Genomic DNA, 21,344 nt, shown 5'->3' on the forward strand with positions numbered 1-21,344 from the left:
TTTTGGCCACATTAATTTTTCAATGAATTACAGCAAAATTTGAAATGGTATCCATAGAAGGCACTACAAGAAGGTTAAAATAATCTGCGTAGGGTATTAGTACATCCATTAATAGACTTATTTGATGACAATATTGACATTTAAAAAAGTTGCATTAAGATTACATTTTCGTATGATCATAGGCAACCTTTTTTACATTTGAATCTTTAGCAAGTAATTTTTACCATCTCATTTGTACAAGGCTGAATGTACAAGGCTGATTTCTTAAACTACTACTAATGTTACTACCACTAATAACTCACTGCAACACCAAGTCACCTGAGGCTAACACAGTTACGCACGCTCCTCCTCTAACCTAATCTATTCAAGGCCCCCCTCTTAACACACTCCCCAAAAGTTCCCATTTCCTTTAAATCTTTATTCATGGCATCCTCTCACCCAAGACGAGAACGACCTGCTTTCCGTGTAGCTCCAGACGATTGGCCGAAAAGGACAATCTTCGGCAATCTGTCATCCTTCATCCGCAGAACATGACCTAGCCATCTCAACCTTTCTTTCATTATAGCCCTAGATAGCGGGATTGAACCATATTTTTCGTACAATCTACTGTTTGAAATTACTATCACTTACTATGTTGACAAATAAAATGTAGCTTAAGGTTACAATTCGTGTCAGACCACAACCATCCTTTAGTTCCGTCAAATCGCGCACAGTCATCATTTCCGCCTGGCAAATTCCAAAATGATACCGTCACATCTTTACCAGAAAGCCACTTCCAATTGGACTTGTCTTCGGAGTCACGGAATGCCCCCATCCAGTATTGGCCATTAGGGTCCCCTCTAAAAATAAAAAGAGGCATATAACTATATATTTCAAAACATAATTAAACAAAACATCCAAAAAATATGAGATGTTTCGACGGATAAAATATAGTTTATTTATGAAAGCGAGGTAAATAAATATGTGTTTAATTTTTTGAAAAAACCATTCGGTTATTTAATTTATTTGTTTATTTATGAGCAAAATAAAGTAAAAAATATATAGCAACACGTAAGATTTGGAATAAAAGAGTGAAGAGAATAAATTAAAAAAGATTGATTAATTATAAAAGGAGAGGAGTTTGGTCAAAATTTTTTTATTTTTTACAATTTATTTCCCGATATTTATTTATTATTCTTTGAATGTATTTAAAAGCTGTATCTTATCATTAACAAAACATGATGTTTGAGCATGATTGTCTTAAAACTTTTTCCAATGCATACATTAGCCAATTTAAAAATTTTCACTTAACTCATTAGTATACTGAGAGTTTTTAGATTTCAGTTATGTTATAGTTACTCAGTACTATGTAGTTATCAGTTATATTATGTTACTGTTTCAGAACAAAATATTTTATTTGATTTTTTTCTAATAAATCAGTGATTTAAATTACTAATTAAATGATTATTATACTAACTAGATAACTAGATAATTGGATACAAAAAACAAACACTAACTATGTTCTGCTTCGACACTGAGCCGTTCAATGAATTAACTGTCAGTTAAATTTTTAATTAATAATTTAAACTTTTCAAATATTTGAAAATGAGGTGCACATAAACTATCTCGTAAAAAAAAGTTTTAAAGTCCTTTACCGCAAAAACTAATCTGTTCAGGAAACGGGAGACTAATTTTTTTTTTTTTGTCTTTTTAACACCCTTGGATAGTTTTTCTGTGTACATTCTAAGGAGCAAGTTCTAAAGCCAAGTTGGCTAAAAATTACAACAAAACAAAAAAGGAACGAAACAAGTAAACCTTTCTGTATTTTTCTTCACTATGAATATACTAAGAAAAGTATTGAAAATTCCAAAAGTCAAGCACATTAAAGCTGAATAAAGGAATAGTTGCTTCTAACCCTATGAAAAGTATTCGCTTGTAATTTAATGATTGCCTAGATTTTCTTTTCTTCTCTGAATTCAGTCATCCGTTTGGTTTTATTGCGATAAGTCTTGTGTATTTCGGATTTTGATCTGTTTTGAGTTTTTTTTCTGAAGTTTTGGCTTTTTAAATCCTAGCTTTATCTACAGTTTTTTGTTTTGTAATATTTCAATCGGTTTGTGATATTTAAATCAACTTCTGCATAGTTTTTTTCATGTTTATAATGCGCATTATATTTAAATTATTTTTTGGTTTAATTGTTTTTGTACTTTTATAATTTAAAAATCATAATGTAAATTCTTTTAGTGAAACTCAAATTTCATAACACATCATCTTTTGAAAATACTGCAGCTGATTTCTTTTGGAGGTCTCTGCCAAAATTTGAAGGTCTCATGCCAAAAAACTATGGATTTTGTAATTTACTCACTGGTTGTCTTCATCTAATTCTGCTTAAGGCTATGGGATTTCCAGCTTATATATTTTCTTGTTTTTGTCCCTTCATCCTCTTCGATTTAGGTTATAGGTTATTCGATTAGCACTATTTAGCCTTCTTGTTGTCTAATATCAATCAGTGGGTGGTAGATGAAATTAGTTTTAATTAGTTAAAATTAGTTTTCGCCATGAAAAAGGTGAGAAACGAAGGAACACTTGATTACTGAATTAAAAAATCTTTCATTTTTGTTAAGGTTTCTTGTAGGATATCTTAGTTTCTTGATACTTTTCGTATACTTCTATGCATAAACACTATTCTGGATGACTATTTGACCCGAAATATCCTATTCCAATTCCTAGTAAATTACTTAGAGCACATGTGCGGAGCACAATTTCTTTAAAAACTTAATGACGACATTGAAAGTAATGACGACATTGACATGAAACTTAATGAAACTTAATGACGACATTGACATGAACTTAATGACGACATTGAAAGCATGATGACGAATGCATTTTATTGGAACCAAATTTACTGTTCAGAGCTAAAATATTAGCAGCAAAAACAGACAAAATCAATAAAAAAATCATAATTTCCAATGTTTGATTTACATTGATTTTTTACCCAGTTCTTTTTTCAGTTCCACACACAATACGTAGACCTTATTATCTATTATCCATTAAGTTGATTTATGAAATAGAAAAATTTGACATTAAGAGAGAACGATATTTTCTCCAAATTATAATTTTAAAAGTGAAAATAGACTGAAGTCAAAAATAAAATTTATTTCATTTTTGAGGTGGTATTCGACTTTCTGTTAACTATCTGTCAAAGTTTATAGGTTCTATGACTATCTTAGTTCTATGACTTAGTTGTGCCCTAGGAATGACACATAAACAGGTGATAGATAGGCTTACCTAAACTGACATAATTTCTATACAATCCTAATAAAAGGCTGATGATCTATTAACCTATTTCTGAAAGCCTATCTCTATCTGTTAACCTATAAGTTTAAAATTTTCATCCTCCTGTTTACGATTTAATAGAGCTATGAAATATTTGTATTGATGTTGATGTAAAGAATCAAAAAATTGTATCTAAACAAGATATCAAAAAATGGAAATTCACTTTAGAAAATTTACCATTTACCTATGGGGGATTTTAATGTCACCCATAATGTCACCCATTAATGATTTAATGTTTTCTTCTTAAAAGAAGAAAAACTTTTAAATAAAACCTATTTTCTATCTCTTTCAAAAGGTAAATATCACTTTGTCCTTTAGAGGTACAAATCCAAAAGAAAATTTATTAAATTTTCAAAGTCACTATTGACTTTAAATTTATGCTCCTTTTTACAAATTTCACCCTCAATATACTGACTGTATTATCTGTTAATCTTCACATTGGCTTAAGAGATACAGATATTTGGCACAAAGACAGAACAATCGTTTTCCGAGTTAAATATTGAAGTGAAAATAGACAGAAATCAAACACAAAATTTCATTTCATTTTCAATGTCATTTTCGACTTTAGTTTTATATTAATCATAATACTATCAATTTCAAAAACAATATACTGATTTTTAACATCTGTTAGCTATTACATTGATATAAGAAATATGAATTATTGATATAAGACAGAACAATCTGTTCTCCAAGCTAAAATCTTAAAAGTGAAAATAGACATTAATAAAAGAGAAAAATCTGTCTTATTTTTAATGACGCTTTCAACTTTAAATTATATTAATCTTTAATATTTTTTGTTATCAATTTTACACTCAGTAAACTGTTTCTACCATCTGTTATTAGACAGACTTGATTAAACAAATACAGATTATATACACAAATCTAAGGACCCTCTTTAATTCCGGTGGTAATGTTTTTCCTTTATTTTTATTTTATAATTAGATCTGGTCCTGTTACAATGAGTGTAATTTTTTTAGGCAAAACGTACACCTTTTTTTGTGCTTTTTGTATTATTCAAATTTGAAGATATATTTACACATCACTCCAATGTGATTACCGAAAGACAGACATAAAGAAAAAATTAAAAGAACGTAATACTGCTTTGTGACGACCGAAAAGAAAAGAGCCTGCCCCTTCCTCAAAACGTCTAGGTTTCTTACCCCCCTACAACAACAAAAATGCCACTCTTAAATGACGCACGCAAATTTGCAAAAACTTGAACATGTCTAATTAAGAAGGTTTTTTTCATTAAACCTGCACTTCTCCTCCCTTCGCATCGAATGTTCTTTTTTGCTTGTCCGTACGTCTGAATACACATGTAAATACTAGCAAATTTGAACTATAAAAATCAATTAATTATAAAGTCAAAATTTATTATTAAGTTGAAATGACGAGACTTACCAATGCCTTCTCCATAGCTCTCAGTAAAAAAAAAACAACCTTGTAGTGATGGACTGGTCTCATCAACAAGAGCCCCTCTTTTTAACTCGCAAAACTGATAAAATGGTAAAACTGAGTATACCTAACTAGCAGGTTTTTTAATAAAGCGTACACTTCCTCTCCCATCTCATTGAATGGTCATTTTACTGGTCTATACATTTATAAATTAACGAATTTGACTTTTAAGCCTAAATTGATTATAAAGTCAAAAGTTGACTTTATTTATTTATTCATGCAATAGCTTGTAAGCTAAAAGCTTGTAAGCATAACATACAAAACGAAAATCAAAAACTAGCAACGGCTGGAATATTTAACAAAAAACAATGGTAGACTTATGGTTAACAATATTCATCACTGTGAAAAGAGGTGTTTACTAACTCAGTCTTAAAACTAGGAACAGTACAAGCAGTGACACAACTATCAGGTAATAAGTTCAAAGTTTTATTGATCTATTTACAAAAGACATTTCACCTATTTTTGGATTTTAGTGGGGGTAAAATTTCGGTGCGTTTTGCCTGGTTGATGCATAATGGCTTCTTTGAAACATATAATCATATAATTGATTGACATATAATCAACATAGCAACACATCAACATATAATCAACATATTATAATCAACACAAGTTAAATTTTGGAGACTTACCGGTGCCTTCTCCATAGCTCCCAGCTAAGGAGACCCTGCAGTGGACTGGTCTCATCAACAAGGGAGCCTCCTCTTGACTGGCAAAATTGGTAAAATGGTAAAACTGAGTATACATACCTGGCTGGGTTTTTGCAGGGTTTCAAAATTCGCAATATAGTAAAACTGAGTACACCTAACTAAGCAGGTTTTTTAATGTAGCGTACACTTCCTCTCCCAATTCATCAAAGGGTCATTTTACTTGTCTATACATTTATAAATGAACAAATTTGACTTGTAAAACTAAGTATACCTATCCCTGCAGTAAACCCTGCAGTGCTGGACTGGTCTTATCAACAAGGGAGCCTCCTCTTAACTGGCAAAATGATAAAATGGTAAAACAGAGTATACCTAACTAGCTGGTATTTAATAAAGCGCACACTTCCTCTCCCATCTCATCGAATGGTAATTTTACTTGTCTATACATTTATAAATTAACAAATTTTACTTTTAAGTGTAAATTGATTATAAAGTTAAAATTTAACTTTATAATCAACATAAGTTAAATTTAGGAAGCTTACCGGTGCCTTCTCCATAGCTCCCAGCTAAGGAAACCCTGCAGTGCTGGACTGGTCTCATCAACAAGGGAGCCTCCTCTTGACTGGCAAAATTCTTGTGCCTCGTCAAAATTTAACGGTTGCTGGTTATAGAAAAGGTAGCATTTTCCGTTATATGTTGCTGTGCTTCCAGGCTCTTGATCACGAAACTGAGGACATCTTTCAATGGGTAAAGCCTGCGAATGGAACAGTTTAACAAATGTTATGAACAGAATGGTTTGACTGATTCCTTAAGTTTTCCAAATGAATTCCTTAGCAAATAAAAATTGTGTCATTTCTTAAGGAATTAAATAAGAAAAACAGTTTTTCTCAGCAGAAAGTAAGGAAAAACTTTAGCGTAAAGAGAGAGGTATTGATGAAGGGGTGAAGCTCCTCATATACGTAATAAATTTTTTCATTTCAAGTTTTAATGTTGCTCCTTACTTTCAGCTGAAATTTTTTTTTTTTTTAATTCAATTTCTTCCAGTTTTTTAAATAATACTGGGAAATTCGGAAACCCCTTCATGGAAAAATTATTTTCACCCATTATTAAATTCCTTCATGGAAAGATCCTCCCATATAGGTCTCTCGCCCGAGCCCCCCCCCCCTGCCAGCAAAAGTCACCCTTGAAAATGTCTGTATATTTTCCAATAATCAATGTTATATACAAGAAATTGGAAAAGCTCATAACTTGTGGCCCTTCCTCTGGGGACTGGGGGGGGGGATGAAGTAATACTCAAAGACATAGTCATTACATTTTTTGACTATGCTGAACAAAATGGCCATCTCAAAATTTTGCTCCGATGAATTTGGAAAAAATTAGCGTGTGAGGGTGCCTAGTTGCCCTTCAATTTTTTTGGTCAATAAAAAAAGAAACTAGAACTTTTAATTTCCGTTAGAATGAGCCCTCTAGCAACATTCTAGAACCAATGGGTCGATACGATCACCCCAGGGGGAGAAACAAAAAAAAAATAAACACGTATCCATGATCTTTCTTCTGGCAAAAGATATAGATTTTAAATTTTTACAACCTCTTCAGTAAGGTTTCCGGTTACTATTGAGCCGGGTCGCTCCTTACTTACAGTTCGTTACCACAAACTGTTTGAAATTATGTTGATAAAGTTTTTAATTAATTTTCGACAAGATTTTAAATGTACAAATTGCTTCGAATGTAGCAATCCTTCTGATTTAAATTGTGTTTAACTCTACATGAGTTTGATCACAAAATCAGCTTGATTTAAAAAACAAAAAAAAGTTACAGACAGTGAATATAATAAAGAAATAGAAACAGAACATACTGTAAAGAATTGAACAAATGCTTCAAGTGCTTCAAAGGTTCTACTTCATTGTAAAATTAAATTAATTAAAAATTTTAGAAGAATTACGTAATGGCGCAGATAATGGGGTAAACAATTACTTTATGGGCAATGATCAATGTAAATAAAGATTGAGATAGCTAACCAGCTTTGAACCATTGGAGAGCCATATGAATTTCCTCATGTTTCAGAGGTCGGTTGTACTACCATGTGGTGTGGTCCCACAGTCGTCCATATAATAAAGTCGACACAAAACAACAGTATTGCATGCAACAAATATATAGTAGCCTATTGCTAACGGTTATATGACATTGCATTACTGCACTCCAGCTATCGGTTTCGGGTGAAAGATCAGAGGTTCTTTCATAGGGGAGAAGGTTGGGCAACCCTTTAAAAGTTTTGTTTTTAGAACCAACTTTTCCGCTTTTTGTTAGAGCTCCTCCCAATAAATATGGAAAGGGGGTTTGACCTCTAATGTCAAAACAATATATTTGGAACAAGTTTCTTATATGAATGCTAAGGCGAGAATGACCCTGATAGTTTTATAAATGTTTTAGTGAGAATTGGAAAAATACGTTTAACTGATACTATAAAAAGGCTGGGGCCGCTTCTCAGGATAAGAATTTAGATCCTTGAAAATTGAAGGAGATCTATGCTATTTTTTTATGAATCTTTAAATTGATGAGGTTCATTCTTTCATTCTATTAGTTATTTTGTTTCTTGAAATTGCCTGGTATCTATGTTTGTAATAAATATCATATCATGTGCTTATCTTCAAAAAGGCAAAAAAGGGGGGGGTGTTTAAAAATTACTCGGCTTTTTAGATCCTCTTGAAAAAATTTTAATAGGTCATCTTTTTCAAAGGTGATTTTTTCATCGTTTTCAGAGGTGCCAAATTTTACACTAAAAGAAACAGAAATTAGACAAAGCATTAGGTTTTTTAAAACATGTAAAAAGTTACATTTAAATTCAAAACCAATGGGAATTATCCTGTAAATGAAAAAAAATGTGACCTGACGGTAAGGTCTAACTTTTTTCATCAATATTTCAAGAACAAATGCTCTAGTAAAAAATCAAAGTGATATTGTTTTTTTCATAACATTTAAAAAATGTAAGGGTTTACTTAATTGTATTTGCTTTAAAGACGAAACGTTTATTTTATGTCCTATGAAAGGCATTCGGTGAACAAGTACCTAAAATTACTAATTTTGTTTTTCGCACCCTTAAATGCTTTCGGTTATGCACTTCTGTAGCATGAAAAAGTGAGGGAGGGGGGAGGAGCAAATACGAGGACTGAATGGTAATAGCCAAGGGCCTCCTTCTTTATTCATTCTAGTAACTTTGTTACAAATTGTATATGCACCAAGTTAAGCACTTCTATAGCAAGAAGAGCGGGGTTGAGGAGCAGACAGTGCTCGCCATATACACGATTTTTCCTATTCCTCTTCAGCTTTAATGTTATTTTTTTACTTTTTTTTAATTTTCTTTGTGTAAGTGGTCTAAAAAACGACATTTAATTCGTAACTAAATATTTTCTTTGACCACACTACTTTCCCAGTTATTGTAAAAACAAAATGAAAATATTAAAAACAGAGAAATGTATGTAATAAGACAGTGAAAAAATAAAACAATTTTTTTTTTCAAATTAATAATTAAAATCCTAAACAATATGTCTCATTTAGCGAGATTCCAATATTAAACGATAATCTAAATGACAGATATCCTGTACTTGCGTGCCGTGATTTGTTAAATGAATTGATGTTCTCCAATATGGTGACTATAGACGATTGACCACTCTAAGACTCTTTACTTTTGTTTGAATTTTCTTTGTTTAAGTGGTCTAAAAAACGACATTTAATTCGTAAGTAAATATTTTCTTTGACCACACTGCTTTCCCAGTTATAGTAAAAACAAAATGAAAATATTAAAAACAGAGAAATGTATGTAATAAGACAGTGAAAAAACAAAACAATTTGTTTTTTTCAAATTAATAATTAAAATCCTAAAAAACAAGTCTCATTTAGCTAGATTCCAATATTAAACGATAATCTAAATGACAGATATCCTGTACTTGCGTGCCGTGATTTGTTAATTGAATTGATGTTCTCCAATATGGTGACTATAGACGACTGACCGAAGTAAACACGGTTTATATTACTGATAATCAATATTGCCGAGTTACAACAAATTCATCTGATGCAAACCCCCAAATTGACATTACTTTAGAAATAGACTGCTTTTAGAAAAAGCATGAATATTTTCCTCTCCAGGAGTAGGGAATAATGGGATTAGCAAAGTGCATAGACAATTTGTAAAAGTGGAAACCGATGATAGTGTTAATAAAAGAAAATCACAAACACCTTTTAGTTTTTTTCTCTTTCCATGTTTTCAAGCTGTACAATTGATCTTTTCTCAAAAACTGAGAATTAGACACTTACTACTACTGTAATTTTGAAAGTTAAACTAATTTAATATCGAATCACCAAATATTAGATGGCGTTTTAGTATTTTGGGTGACACTAGCCCCAGATTTCACTCTTAATTTACTCGATTGTTTTGCTTTCAAAGATATGTCATAATAATGAACCAGTAGGATGAAAAAACGTCTTTCAATACGAAATCTTCATTATTTTCCTTTTTTTAATTAAAAACGTAATTAGAGTCGATACATGCATATTCTGCTTAAAATACTGAACTTAAAATCGAGTTTTTGACGTCCGAAGCACACTATTAGTGGCGTACGCTATAATTTTTATTGAAGGAAATATTTTGCTTTAATTATAAGCTTTAAAGAGGTGATTTTACTCTGGCTAATTAGCAGTTATCTATTGGGTCGCATGAAATATTACTAGACCCGAAGAACGAAGTTGAACACGCAAAAGTAAGGAGACTTATCTCTCCATTTCTCAGTAGTATTACGAATCTAGCCCGTGTGAACAAAAAAATCGCAACTTGATAGTGATTGATCGTGGTGGTCACTCCACACGTACAGAGAAAAGCTCCAAGAGAATTGCACGATAAGAACAAAGACCCAAAGAGCTAAGTCAGTATTCCTTTTGTTCCAAAGTGTCCGGTTTGTCAGAACAGGCAAACCATTCAATTTTTTTTTTGGGGGGGGGGATCCATACGTGGAAGTAAAGGAGAGTCATACCTCAGTTTTTTTCTTTTGTATTACGTACCTGGTCTGTGTAAACAAAAGCTTCACATATTGAAAGTGACTGGCCAGGCGGCCCCTCCAAATGTACAGAAACAAAAGCTCCTGGCATAGGAGGACTGCATGGTAAGAACAAAGGCCTTCCTTCTTCAATCATTCCAGTGAACTTGTTACAAATTGGATTAGCACCAAGGTCAGGTCGGTTGTTACCAACTCTTACAACTATTGTTGCAGGTTTGTTCTTGCCTGAAAATATACTTGCAATGATTCAAGACTTGACTAAGAATAAACAAACTTTTTTGTGGTACTAATAAATGTGGCTATTGTTTTGTAAATTATGCTTCTTTACTCTCAGTCGAGGATGCGAGGAGGGGGGAATGTGTGAAGCAAAAGAATTTCATAGAGTCTGTCCACCCTCTTCCCTCTCGCAAAATTCTGAACCTCCTAAAACTATGGTCCCTTAATATTATGGACCTCCTAAAAATTATGTATATTACAAAAGAAGCATAAAGCATAAACATGTTGTGTGATACTTCCTTCAGTAATTGATTCCATACTTGAAAATCAGGTATGAATCTTGTATGAAAATATATTTGGTATGGTTCGAAAATTGACAAATACCTAATGAGTTTTTACAGAACTAGTGAATCAGACTATTTTTTGATCACGTTAAACTCCTTTACTCCCAAATGCACATTAAGGAGACAAATAGGTAGTCAGCTACTTCAAGCAAAAAGCTTCCGAATTCCAGCCAGGTCCCAAATTCCCCCCGCTTTCCCACCAAATGGAGATTTTCCCACAATCGTAGAGACTAATTACTATTTGCTCAAAAATTGCTAAGCTTTTGAAAAGCTGATCTTCCAAGAAGTAAACACAAAGTGCAACCATGGGGACAACCAGTTTGGATTTTGCGAAGGGTTGGGTGTGCAAAACGCACACACAACTTTTTTTCGGCTATTTTAGACCGCTATAGGATGCTGAAAAAGAACCTGTATGTGTGTGCAATTAACATTTCAAAGACATTGGATTCGATTATCCATCCATATGCTATTTTTTTGCTATTGAGAATTGGAACCAGCCCTTTTCTCTGTCGTCTCTTATGGAATTGGTATTTTAATGCGCCATGCGGGTGCAGCTAGGTAGCCAGCTGAGCAAATCCACTGTTCAGAATCACTGTTCAGAATCACTAGCCAGCTGAGCAAATCACTGTTCAGAAAGGTGTGAAACAAGGCTCTGTACTTAGTTCAGCTCTTTTCAATAACGCCATGAAAACCGTTACTAAAAATGTTTCTCCATTTCAAATTTAGCCCCATATTCATGTCAACCACCTCTGTTACGCAGACCATATCCTTCTACTATCAGATGATCTTCAGGTTTTCTAAAATACAGTTCATACAGTTTTCAAGTTGCCTCGTCTAAAACTGAGCTTCTCGTCTATGGTTCGTCTCAACAACATTCCGTTACTATCAATGTTGGCCAAGACACTATTTCTGCATCGTCCTCTCTCGATTTTTCAGGTCTTCCGTTTGGATCAAATGTTCAAAATGCTAAAACACTCGTTATCTCGGCGTTGAAAGAAAAGCTTAAAAAATCAGTCTCAACAACATTCCGTTACTATCAATGTTGGCCCAGACACTATATCTGCATCATCCTCTCTGAATTATTCAGATCTTCTGTTTGAATCAAATATTCAAAATCCTAAAACACTCGTTATCTCGGCATTGAAAGAAAAGCTTAAAAAATCGTATGGGCTGCTTGCTTGAGTTAAAGGCCAGTTTCACAAAATAGCCCTGGCCAAACTTTACAGCACTTTTTGCACTCACAATATCTGAGCGGAAGAAAATTAGGTCTTTATTTTTCCGTTTTTGCAAATATCTTGTGCAATTGCTGCTCAAGACTCGCAACCGATACATTTCGAGTAGATATGGCGTTTTCGATATCTCCTCAAAAATGAACCAGGTTGTGGGTAGGTTCCACGAGCGTCGAGAAAATATTATCGACTTTCCACTTAATTGTTTAGTTTAATTGTGTTGCTTAAGTAGCTGAAATGCTGTTTGTTTTTTGTGAGTTTGTTCGTGTTTGCCGTTTCCATTTTTGTTTGATTTTTCTGTATTTTTGTACTCATTTAAGTGTATTTTATGTATTTAAAGAGGGTTTAAATAAATTATCATTATTAAATCGGACTATAGCTTTGCCAAGTTAGACTCCTTTACTCCCAGTCGTGGATCAAGGAGGTGAGGAGCCAGAAAAAATATCTCAAGCAAAAAGCTACAATATTCCCCCTTTTAAAAAATCATGGATCCACCTCTGTTTATTTTATGCAAGAAACAAGAACTATCTTTTGCGGGGATTACATCAGCAACTGCTTTGGCTTGACTGCTACAAAGACAAAGAAGTCATAAAATAATAGTATAATGCAAATACTTAGCTTTAACAGAACTCTTAAAAGAGGATGAAAGAAAAAAAATGAAACCTGTTGATTGATTTTGATTATCCCTAATCCCTTCCTCCATCTTCTCCTCCCACGGTGGACGACATGATTTGGGGAATATTTTTAGGGAATTCTACTCTTAAGACTAATAAAAAAGGCTTAATTGCAGTTAGTCATGGAAAAAAAAAAATAATTAGCTACAGCCAAATTGGAAAACACATGTCATTGAACAAAAATCTCACAAGCTCTATAGAGCGTGTCATTTTTTTCGTTATGAAGTAAATATAATATAATATTTCGTTATGAAATAAATAAATATAAGTATGGAATTGTAACAAACAGTGCTACCTTATAAAGGTACGAGAAAAAGAACAAACTAAAATCATCAAAAATAACTGACGAATTGACAAATAACTGACAAATAAAGGACAAGCCTCGTATCTGTCAACAGCAATAACATATCAATTAAGATATGATCTTAGTTGTTTTTTTTTTTAAACACCATTCCGAACCTTGAAAAAAATCGACACTTCATCTTTACTTCGACACTAGCACCAGTTTCTGCTCTTATAACTTAAACTTACTCTACAGAGCAGAATGAATAGAGTATGCTTTCAAACCTAGCTACATTTACAAAGGTACGAGCAAAAGAACAAACTAAAATCATCAAAAATAACTGACAAATTGACAAAGGACAAGCCTCGTATCTGTCAACAGCAATAACATATCAATTAAGATATGATCTTAGTTTTTTTTTTTAAAAACACCATTCCGAACCTTGAAAAAAATCGACACTTCATCTTTACTTCGACACTAGCACCAGTTTCTGCTCTTATAACTTAAACTTACTCTACAGAGCAGAATGAATAGAGTATGCTTTCAAACCTAGCTACATTTACAAAGGTACGAGGAAAAGAACAAACTAAAATCACCAAAAATAACTGATAAATTGACAAAGGACAAGCCTCGTATCTGTCAACAGCAATAACATATCAATTAAGAAAATAATAATACTAAAATTAGAAGGCCTGAAATTAATAATGTAGGTCCCTAAGCTTTGGTCACAACCAAGCTTGGTTAACAATGGATATTTCTGGAGCATTTGATAACGTTGTTAATTCTAATGCTGCACATTGCCTGGCTTTATCCGGTGTAAATAAATGGCTCCTGGCAGTTTTGGGGGATTGGTATTTTGGTGCTAATGTTCGGGTAAAATGGAATGCGGAGCTTTCAAACCCAATTCCCGCTTGTAAAGGGGTTCAAAATGGAGCCATTTTGGCTCCCAGTGTATTCAAATACGTATTAACTCAATGTCTACGGTCTGTTCTGGTTTCTATGTTTTATGATGAAGTCGGTTTATCATATATCGGTTATGTCGACGGCGTTTTCTACTAAGCCGTAGATGTAGGAGCAAAATGGGAGATTTGTCCATACTTAAGTCGCGTCTTTATTTCATTAGCCTATCAATTAACCCTTCTAAACGTGAGTTTACTTGTTTCAATAGTCGATACCATGTGGCCACCTTGGATCTTGATAGTGCCTCTCTTCCTTGCTCTACTATATTTAATTGCCTGGGAATTTTGTTGGGTTGTTCTCTTTCTTCTACCTGCTTTTAGTCGAAAGGGTCTATATAGTCTATACCACAGTTTTAGTTCATAGATAGTTCTCTTCCTTCCCGACATTACCCATTTGCTACAGAGGAAGCATTACTGTACCAACCGAGTGGCATACATCCGATATAATAAATTTTTGCTTTGTTTACCACGTTAGTACCGTAACAGTAAACTAATTGATAGATTTGATCTTATTAATATACCATCTCAAACAAAAGATCTTATTGATTCTTTATGTGTAAGAACCTTTAATTTTGTTTTTGTTTCTAACCCTATTTTGGATTTTTCCTTCCTGAAATTGATTGATATATTTCTTTCCTTATAGTATTTAAAGCTATTTTAGTGTTGTTTTTGCTTTCTTTTTCTTTAATTTTTGTATTCCATATTGTGGCTTTTGCTATTTGTGGGTAATAAATCTATATTATCAAACAGTTCGTGGTAACGAACTGTAGTAAGGAGCGACCCGGCTCAATAGTAAACGAAACTCTAAAAAACAGAATTTCGATGCTAAAAGATATATCAAAAGAATCGGATTTTTATGCTGATTTCAAATATATAAGTTTCATCAAGTTTAGTTATTGTCATCAAAAGTTACGAGCCTGAGAAAATTTGCCTTATTTTGGAAAATAGGGGCTAACACCCCCTAAAGCTTTCAAATCTGGTCAAAAACATAAGTGAAAAATTGTAAAAAACGTAATTAAAACATAGTCAAAAGAAGTTTCGGCGATGCTTGATGCTGGTTGAGGTGTTTCAGCCTTAAGCACAACTAAGGGCTAAAAATCGCAAGTCATACTTTAAATTTAGCCCCCCAATTTTTTAGTTAAGCAATAGCTTGTGAATCTAGTCATTGATCAAAATTCTGAGAAAAGCATCCTTGAGGTAATTACATTAAAGATCTTTTAATGTCACTCTATTGCTCCTTTGTGATATTTTGACTTTTTTATTTAGCCTTTTATTTTTTACTTTTAACAGAGTACAACTGTTGATTATATACCCGAAAGTAAAAGTATGAAATAATTAAAAAAAGACTAATTAAAACGGAATTAGGTCGTATTTTATGAAACACTGTTTGATTCCCATCTGATAGAAAAGCGGTGTAGACTTTTTGAGGCTAGGAGCTGAAATTCTGCAGCTAAGACACTAAAATAAGTAGCTGAGGTAGATGAGATTCTGTCAAAGACCAACACTATCGACTACTACGGACTCAAATAATAAAATGACTGATAAAAACGAATATGAGAGCCAATTAAAACGAAAATATTTAAAATCGTACACAGCTTTCCTATCAGTTTAATCAAATGCACGTTCAGTGTCTATAGATCTTATGCCTAAGATGTCTGATGATTTAGATTTAAAATTAACTTAGCTTAGTTGGAAAATTTGCTTCCTACACAGAACAACTAGCTCTATCATGACTAAACTCACTCTTATGACAGACAGATCAAATAAAACTTTCCTCAAAATGCTTGGTTCTTCCAACACACATCTTATTGGTTCTTCAAACTCACTCTTATGACAGAAAGATCAAAGAAAGCTTTCCTCAAAATGCTTGGTTCTTCCAAATCACATTCCTAATCTTTAGCAGTTTATCTCTAACTTTGCGGCAAAAAAATTTCAAAAAATCATTTTATAATTCTATCATCACCTTATACCTTATTTTGTTGTCCTTTTCGTACTATATTTAGCTCCTTCCCGTAGAACAACATCTCCCTTTACTTTTAAAATGTCAATTTTTTCTAGCAATTCTCGTTATGTTCTGTAGCATTTTTTTTATATATAATTATAATTGTTTAGCATATTATCAAAATGTTCTGCCCATCACTTTTCTCTCGTCATTATTTGGAACTCAATTCCATTCTTCAATTGGGGCAAGTCCTTATTGACTGCCTCCTCCTCTTAATTTCTTAACATGCCAATAAAATATGTTACTATTATGTTGTATGGCTACTTCTTCCGGATCCTCGGTTATTACATGCCTTGCCTCCCTTTCTTATATTCTTAATTAACTCAGTAGTAGTTTATTTACTCCCCTTACATCTCAAACACCTCTATAAGAAAAACAAATCTTCCTTCACTTCAAAACTGTCGAATTTTTTCATTTTATTGTCTAATAATTTCCTAAAAAGGTGAGTATGAAGTGTCATCATTTTGATAAGTACTCGATGAACTCTAATTTTCAAGAAATTTTCTAGGAAGACATCAGTTAATTGTTTGCATTTTTTTTTCTTTTCAGTTGAATTTTGGTGAATAATATAGAGCAACCTTATACAAGATAGAGAAGTTCGTTCAATTTCTGTTCATCAAAAATAAACATGATTACCTGGCCATTTAATCGCCCCAACTTAAAAAAAAAGAAGAAAATTGTTGTTTCTTTAACCTGGTTGGCTAATTGCTTTTCCAACTCCTTCCCTTATATGCATGCTTGTAAAGAATATAGCCTTAGACGGTTATAAATATACGAGTCTAATTTGCCACTTGGTGTGTAACAGCTATGTTTTTAAGTTTTAAAAAGCATTAAAAAGGAGGGGAAATCCTTTTTATATAACTACACTGAGGTGAATACCCTAGCACGACTTATATTACATTATTTTTATTCACTACTTGTTTAGCATACCACAATAATTACACTATAGATCATTTCTGCCCAAAAATATTGTAACCTCTGTCTATCTTCTCCCCCCTCTCATAAAATTTACAGAAACCTCTAAGGTGACGCATAACACGAGTTTTTCCTTGCTTTTCATTCCAATTGGCTCTCCTATAATGATGAGTAATATTCTACGATATTATTTATTTCATTTTAGCAAACTTTACAAGAGATTTATATCAATATTTCTTATGAAATTAAATAATCCTAAAAGTATTTAATTTAGAATTACCACAACATGACTGCCCAAAATCCAGCCTTACTAGTTGAACAAGGTAAGGTTCTAAGAGGTTGACATACCACCAAGGGGTTCTTTCCACCTGAAAAAAAAAATCACTTTTAATATCTCTAGGATTGGGAAGCGAGTTATCTTTGAGTTAGCATAATTAGTATTTGGTAATATACTTAATAGTAAAATTGGGAGTAGTCAAGTGGAGAAATAGTAATATTTTCACCAAAAAACAGTGAAAATAAAATCAGTCAAGGGGAAAATTGCATATACATGTATTATTAAAAAAAAATTGGAAACCCAAATTTAATTTTTACTAAAAAGACCACCATATTTAGTTACCCAGTTTTTCCTAGTATCCGGTGCCAAATTTAAAAAAGAAGAAACGTGGAGGAAAAAGAAACGAAATTATGATAAAACAACATGGTATCAAACGATATAAGAAAATTTGGCATTCCTTTGAATGTGTAGTGGTCATTTGGCACCAATGGACCGTCAATGCTCAATTTTTCGCGGACAAAAAGCGTTGGCAAATTTAACCAATTAGTTTATTAGTTTATTAGTGTTTATTTTTATGGCTCAACGTGGCAACGCTGACAAAGATATGTTACGGCCCTTAAATGTTCAAAGTTTGAAATAATGACAAAAAAGAAAATCAGAGAGCAGCGGTCATATATCAATGGATCCTAGGGTAAAAAAACAAATTTTTATTTGGATGTCGTTGGTGCTTTAAGTGCTGCTCTGGTTGGCTTTGGTTATCTATGCAAGGTTTGCAGCCTAACTTCTGAGCCTCAACTTGTTTTGTGCCACGAAATACCTTATGTTAATAGGCCCAAAATGTTGCTGGGGAGAAACATTGCTTGAGAAAACTGTTCGTGTATTTAGAAGGTGAAACTCGAAAAGTTCGAAGAATAAAACAAAACTTGCAAATCTGTGTTTTGTGTTTTCTTTTGCGTTGTTATGTTTGTTTTCAAAGTCAAAATGGTAATTTAAATCATGATTTGCAAAGAAAGTTCCATTTTTAAATTTCCAAACCATTTACGTTATATAGACGATATACCATGTAGGTTTTCGCGAAATGGTTAGAAATGAACTTTGCCATAGAACAATTCTACTTCTGCGAGCTGACAGAATATTGTTAAAAGTAGATATTATTAACAATTCTGATTATGGAAACGGGCTATATATTTCTAACAGATAATAAGTATGCTATTAGCTACGCAAATTTGTGCGAATAAGGCCACTTATAATTTTGTATTATTATTGATTGTTTGACACTCAATGAGGAACAACAAAAGGATAATGCTGCAGTTCCTTTGTTTACAAGCCTTTGTTAAGAGCCATCCAAGCCGAGTGGATGGCAAGATGGAATTGTATTCCTTGGTCCTTTTGGGTGGGACGAGTTCTTGTGTCACAAATCCTTTGGCTCGGAGTTATTGATGTGACTCTGGAAGATCAGTGCCCTCTAGGAAGCTTGAGGTTAAACAAGATTCCTCAAAATACATAAATTTCAGATGCCAGATGAGGTGGAAAACGACTGGTCTTGATGCAGCTGCAAGTAAATAGGCCTACAAGTAGGTCACTTTATATGAATTCCAAAGGGTATGCACAAGGGAAAAAAATTGAATTTAAAGATTTATGCCTCAAATAGCGCAAGAAAAAATAGAGAGTTTCAAATAGACTTTTAAAGTCAAGCCGGATAAATTTAACAGTCAAATTCGGTATTCGTTTTATCAAGAAATTGCTGGTAAAATTTACTGTAGATGGCATTCCGATTACAATTCACGAACAAAAGACACATAGAGACCGCTTTATAGAGCGTTATTTGTGTTAAGTAAACTAAGGTCCTTAGATAATAAAACATTACTGATGCAAAGCAGTTTTAATGCTAGATTATACTTTATCAACGATAATACTACTGACCATCCAAAATCTAACGGAGCAATGATGTCAGAAGAATTCATCTTTATTTTACTGGCTTAAGATCCATGAAGCTGGTAATAAGAAAGGTTAGCTAAATAAGTAACTGAATACTTTCTATACTCCAAATGTAAAAAAAAGGGTTTTTTGACATTTAAGAAATATAATACAAAAAAGGGGCGACCGACAAAAGCGGAATTGTGAGGTATGATCCGTTTGCCGAAATGGCACAAAACTAGCACAAGCACATGCCAGAAAACAATCATACGTAACCAAGTCGTGTTTTCAGGCACCAGTTTTGAAGCATGTTTTGATTGGGTCGCGACAAAAATCGTTTTCATGTTCTCCGTGTATAACCCAGCCAAACTTTAAAGTGTTTTCATCTTAAGAGTTCCAGGCGTGTTAGACATGGATTCTATGAAATTTTAACCCGCTAGAATAGCACGGTTGGTCATGGGTTCCGAAAAGACCAAGATCCATTTTTATCACAGCATTCAAAACGACAATCTGAACAAACGATAATCAAGTTCCGTGTTGGTTGTGGGTGGCCCGAAACCAGAGCTTAAAAATTTTAGAAATGGGAAAAGATACATTTTTCATAAATATTAAAAATTGCTAAAAATAACGTAGCTATTTAAAATAGATTAGAAATAACATTTAAAATAATCTAAAAGGCTAAAAATGACACAAATAAATATTAAAATATGCATTCAAATAAATAGGTTATGTCGACTTAAATAGGTTAAACTTCGAGCCTCCAAACTCAGTTCGACTCTCTAAGCTTTTACTTCCTAAGATGAGAGAGTTGAGTGGACACTGCCTAAAGAGTTTCTTTTAAAGAAAGTGAATATCTTTGATAGTCCGAGCTAAGGTATATAAATCCGAAATACACAACGTTCATAACTTATTCAGTGATTATAACAGTCATAGGGCTCTGACAACTTACCCAGCTTACCCAATAATGCTAGTGCTACACTTTGTTTTCTACAAATACTGTAGAAGTAGAGATGTAGATAGTATAAGCTGTGCAGCAGCACCATGGTTTAAAAAATATGTAGAAATACTGGACAGGTTGGTAGTACAGGAATAATAAGACCCCCATGAAATATTATCGGGCACCTCACGAGCAAGCCTACCCAGGGGGCGATGCTTGGATTTTTTCCCGATAAAATTAACAGTTGAACAGAATGTCTTTACTGTTTCTTGATCAGTGAAACATTTTAAACAATATCGTCAATCTTTTCAACAAATTCGAACACTAATTCTTGAATAAAAAGCAAAATCCCTAAACTACATGCTTTCACGCTAATTACAATTTTCTAAATATATGCACCGCTGAATTTCGTGTTAAGCTGTAGCCTATATATTTCATTTCTTTTTTGGTGAAAAATAACTCTGAAATTAAATGACTGTGAAATTAGTGAAATTCATGGTTATATAATAGGCAGGTTATCTGGTCAAGTGTTCTTTTACTTACTTAGTGTTGATATATTTTACAGTAAACTAAACAATTCTAGTTTTGTTAAATAGGTTAAAATCTCCATTCTTGTTTCTCTTTATTTGAACGACTCATTTTTCAGTTTCCTAGAAATTTTTACAAAATTCGCCTTTTCCAGTTTCTGAAAATCTAAGAATCTGCCAATAGTTTTCTATCTTCTTGAAAAGTTGTTTTTAGCAATCAATAAAACATAGTCAATTTCCACTTTGTAGACTATTTTGTCGATTTGGATGACTTGTCCGCCCATCATATCAATCTCTTAAGGGTGCAGTCATCTGGACCGGGCTAATTTCGTTTACTTAAATTTGTGCAACACTGTTAAACAAAAAAATGAAAGGCAGTCAAAATTTAGCTCCACCTATAAAAATGTCGACAAAAATTTAGTCAGGAAGACTTCCCTTAGTTGCCACTTGTCCAACTTTAATCGTTACTTGCATCTGACATTTAGTTTAAAAATAGTCAAGATTTATCTTAGCCATGAAAGTAATCACAGCCAAAGAAATGGCACGGTTGCCGGATTGCTGATTTTCTTTAATAACGCCAATTCACCAAAACTGCTAGTCGC

At 33.1% G+C, this 21,344-nt stretch overlaps 1 protein-coding gene across 3 annotated transcripts in view; it reads right to left on the bottom strand.

Moving 5' to 3' along the window:
- LOC136028340 (sushi, von Willebrand factor type A, EGF and pentraxin domain-containing protein 1-like) overlaps positions 1-21,344 on the bottom strand; it is a 111,614-nt gene that overhangs the window by 32,753 nt on the left and 57,517 nt on the right. For all 3 annotated transcript variants that reach the window (XM_065706123.1, XM_065706124.1, XM_065706125.1), the window contains exons 4-7: positions 17,365-17,452; positions 10,467-10,687; positions 5,957-6,168; positions 631-839 (exon numbers count right to left, since the gene is read on the bottom strand). In XM_065706123.1, coding sequence (XP_065562195.1) covers positions 631-839; positions 5,957-6,168; positions 10,467-10,687; positions 17,365-17,452 — 730 coding nt within the window. The remainder of the gene's footprint in view (positions 1-630; positions 840-5,956; positions 6,169-10,466; positions 10,688-17,364; positions 17,453-21,344) is intronic.

This window comes from Artemia franciscana, chromosome 6 (genome assembly GCF_032884065.1).
Source record: "Artemia franciscana chromosome 6, ASM3288406v1, whole genome shotgun sequence".
NCBI classification, from domain to species: domain Eukaryota; kingdom Metazoa; phylum Arthropoda; class Branchiopoda; order Anostraca; family Artemiidae; genus Artemia; species Artemia franciscana.